General features: G+C 43.3%; 1 protein-coding gene across 1 annotated transcript in view; it reads right to left on the reverse strand.

The window, feature by feature from the left end:
- Positions 1–3,455, reverse strand: part of ankrd46b (ankyrin repeat domain 46b) — a 5,395-nt gene extending 1,940 nt beyond the window's left edge. Inside the window, exons 1-3 of the mRNA XM_034901114.1 lie at positions 3,317–3,455; positions 1,836–2,178; positions 52–210 (exon numbers count right to left, since the gene is read on the reverse strand). Of these exons, the coding sequence (XP_034757005.1) occupies positions 52–210; positions 1,836–2,146 (470 nt within the window). The 5' untranslated portion in view covers positions 2,147–2,178; positions 3,317–3,455. The remainder of the gene's footprint in view (positions 1–51; positions 211–1,835; positions 2,179–3,316) is intronic.
- Positions 3,456–3,932: the final 477 nt, after the last annotated feature.

Genomic DNA, 3,932 nt, shown 5'->3' on the forward strand with positions numbered 1-3,932 from the left:
TGCTGTCTCTCCCACTCCGCCCACACGCTCCATCCCTCCCCCCACGTGTACCTCTCGCTGTCGGCCATCTGCATGGTCTCCAGTTTGGAGTGGGGTCCTCTGTTGAAGCCCTTCACCTCCTGCTCCTCCAGTCCCTCCAGCAGACGGATGGCGTCCTTGTTGACGCCGCGTCTCTTCGCCAGCACCAGAGGGGTGGAGCCGTTGTGGTTGCTGTCAGGGAGACACGGCGCGGTTAGAGACCACAGAGTCACAGGAGCCGCGCTCCGAGTCCTGCTACTCCCCCAAAAGGAAACCACGACCACGCGTATAACCTGGAACTTCACCAGCCGTGTGCCACACACACACACACACACACACACCAACACTCCCATTATCATTTATGTCAGTCAATTCTAATCCATTCTCGGTAAAATGTTATTTTATCTGTGAGTTTTATAAAAAATGCTAGCAGCGCGGAGTTAAATGTAGTACGCTGAAGACATCGTTCAGTTACTGTGGTTACCAAGTTGTTTTGGTAACCACAGAAACGGTGTGCAGCACTATTATCTAGCCAAATACAAGTATTGGAGCAGGACTTGCTATTGTCAGAAATGTAATATTTAAAAAATAGGATTGGCATTAGGGCTGCACAATTTATCCCAATTGTATCGAAATCGCCACATGAACTAGTGAAATATCCAAATCACACGGGCGCACATTTTGTTGTTAATGGCAAAATGAAGTGAAGTGTTGGGATGCTGCAGAGACGTCCGGCCTACGCATCGTCTCCTAAAGACTAAAGAAAAAAGTATTTTCTTTGTACAGATCCTACACTATAATCATTTCTAATTTCTTTCAATGTCAATAATTTTCAATGAAAATAAGAATAACGATCCTTCTCTTCAATATCATGAATCATATCGCAATATCAGTCAAAACATAATCGCTGTTAGAGATTTTCCTCATATCGTGCTGCCTTGATTGGCACCCTAGGCCAAACAACTTGATCAAGACATCCCTAACACACACACACACACACACACACACACACACACACACACACACACACACACACACAGCTGTTAGTCCCAACAGCAATCTCCCATTTGGTCTGTCTCTACATGTGAAGCGCCAGGTGGTGCGCCAGTAGTTGCTTGATAAACAAAAGAAGCCGGTTTGAATGTTTAATCTCTACGAGGCTACTTGCATCAACATCATGGACTGCACAAAAAAACAACACAAAAGAGTGAGTTGGACTTCAGTTTGACTACACCCTAGAAGATGAAGAATATGTGAAATATTTCAGGGAGGGTTTAAAACCATAAAAGTCTTTCCTTTCTGTCACTGCGGCACTTAGGCTACAGCACGCCGCTGCGTGAGACATTTCGACTCGAAAAAAATGGGGTAAAGACCAAACAGGGGATACAGCAAGACACTGTGTGTGAGAAGCTGCCCTGTAAAAATGTGTCACATGTTCTTGAACGCATCATTATATGAACAGGTTCCACACAGAGAAAAACCTTGCGATTTTTGCCCAGCAAAATTAAAGCCTCAAACACATTTCTTTTTCTTTTGTTATTGCATTTCTCAAGAAATCCCAGATGAAAGTGCATTTTACAGTTGTGCACAATATTCTGTGTCCACCCCCCCCCCCCACTAAGGCGCAGTGATGCTCAAAGCAGACACACAAGAAAGGACATCCCCATCATTTTGTATCCCTGTACGCTGCCCTTGAGAGCTGAGAAAGAGGCCTGTAAATAAACTGTATTATTATTATTATTATTATTATTATTACTATATACAGTACCAGTCAAACATGTCATGCTGTATTTGTGCATATTGATAACATTCCTCACCAGATATCGATCTTCAGCCCGTTGGAGACCAGGAACTGTATCGTGTCCACATGACCACAGAGATGCAGAGCTGTGTTTCCTTGGTAATCAGTCGCCAGCAGATCGGCCCCGAACTTGTGCAGGAGCCGGCATATCTCCACGTTCCCTCGCGCGGCGGCTAGGTGCAGGCCGGTGCGACCCCGGTTGTCTCGGATGTTGGGGTCGCAGCCCGTCTCCAGGAGCCTCTTGGCGAACGGCAGGTCTCCATCGATGCAGGCCTGCAGCAGGGGCACGTTAGTCTGCGACGAGTCATTGATGAAGACATAGGACATGTCCGAGTGGGTATCAGAAAATTCCAGCGTACCTGCGATGAAGATCAAAGAGGAAACAAGATGTTACAACGTCAGCGCTAAGATGAGGGCGTGCCATGCTAGCAGCTAGGCGAGCATAACAACGTGTGTTACAAAGCGACGCACGTTAGTCACGGAAGTAAAGGCTGGACTACAATACCCCTGTTAGGACACTAGTGTTCTCTGTTGGTAAGTTCCTTCGGGGGGGGGGGGGCAAAAAAGGTATATAACACAATAAAGAAAAGGGAAAAAAGCCAAAAAGCCTAATATGAGCACTTTAAGTAGGACTAGGACTATATCCCTCGTCCCGATTCAACCCTGTGACAATTGTTTTCTAAGAAGAATGCACATCACGTGTCAGTGAGTTAGTCTGACATTTAATATATTTGTAAAGAAAAACATAAAAAACACAAAACGCAATTTAAACTGTAAATACACACACACACACACACAATACATAAAACTATCGAATAATCACAATGAATGAAAATCGAAACACAATCCAATCGTTAACGTAAAGGGATTTGGTCTGTCCCAGCCCAACTAGCTAGTCTAGTGAGTTTTCTAGACTGAATACTTTATAACATATTATCAAGGCCTTTCATTTATCAAAGATATTCAAAGAGATAACGCGGAAGCCGTTTGAGCACATTATTAATCTCAGTCATCTCAGCACATACGACATTACTCACAGCTAACATTAGAAGCCCTGCAGACAACACCACGTCCTTTTAATTGAGAAAATCATCACAAGAAAGCCCCTTTAAGTCAATGTTAACGTGTCTAGCTAACGTTGTATAATAGTAATGTACAACAGCAGGCTGCACTGCGTTGCGGTATGATAACTGTAGCATTAACTAGCTAGCTAGCTTGCAGTAATGGAGATGGTAGCAATATCACATCCTAGCTACACATTTTATCTCTAATAAATATAAGAGTCTTTGCATGCAGCGGTGTCTAACACCGTGTCAAAATAAAACGTTATATTGTTAAAGCTAACGAGACGAAGCTAGCGGAGCTAATGTTAGCTGGTAAGCTAACGTTTTACGCCCCTCTAAACAGATTAATCTGTGATTTAACACTTGTAGGAACACGCACATGGACTAGAAAAGTCTTCTAAAGGCTTTGCTGGCTGTCAGTTTTATTACTCACCTGTTAATATGTTCCGAATTAGCAGAAAAAAATTCACTCCGCTCTTCTTTGAGCTAACGTTGCGAGCCGTGTTGTTGTTGTGATGCTAGTTCTTCGGTTTCCTTAGCAACGTTCAGGCGTTGGTCGCCCCCTACTGTCCAGGAGGTGACGTAACGGTTTGTATTGCTACTTATAGTTGTGTTGTTGTTTTTGTGTAATTTAATATACCCATTCAAATAATGTGTGTGTGCAACAATAACACTGAATAGACTATTTATACCACTTTTCATTTAAATCCCAGCGGATTTGATAGCGGTTGTCTGCCAGAAGCTGTCACAACTTCCCTTTCTATCCAGTTTCATTCGACATTATACACACTTTTAATACCTTGCTCATTTACTAAACAATTCATATTTGAGTGTATTATAAACCAGTAGGTATTGCACCCACTTGACCCACTTTTCAGATTTATTTTTAGTATTTAAATGTTTTTTGTAACATTTTAAGCTTTTATTTTGACAGGACAGCTGAAGACATTAAGGGGAGAGAGAGGGGGAGGGCCGCAGGTCGGAGTCAAACCCGCTGCCACTGCGTCGTGGACTTAAATCTCTATATATGGGTGGGTCTACCAGGTGAG

This window comes from Etheostoma cragini, chromosome 19, assembly GCF_013103735.1.
Source record: "Etheostoma cragini isolate CJK2018 chromosome 19, CSU_Ecrag_1.0, whole genome shotgun sequence".
NCBI classification, from domain to species: Eukaryota; Metazoa; Chordata; class Actinopteri; order Perciformes; family Percidae; genus Etheostoma; species Etheostoma cragini.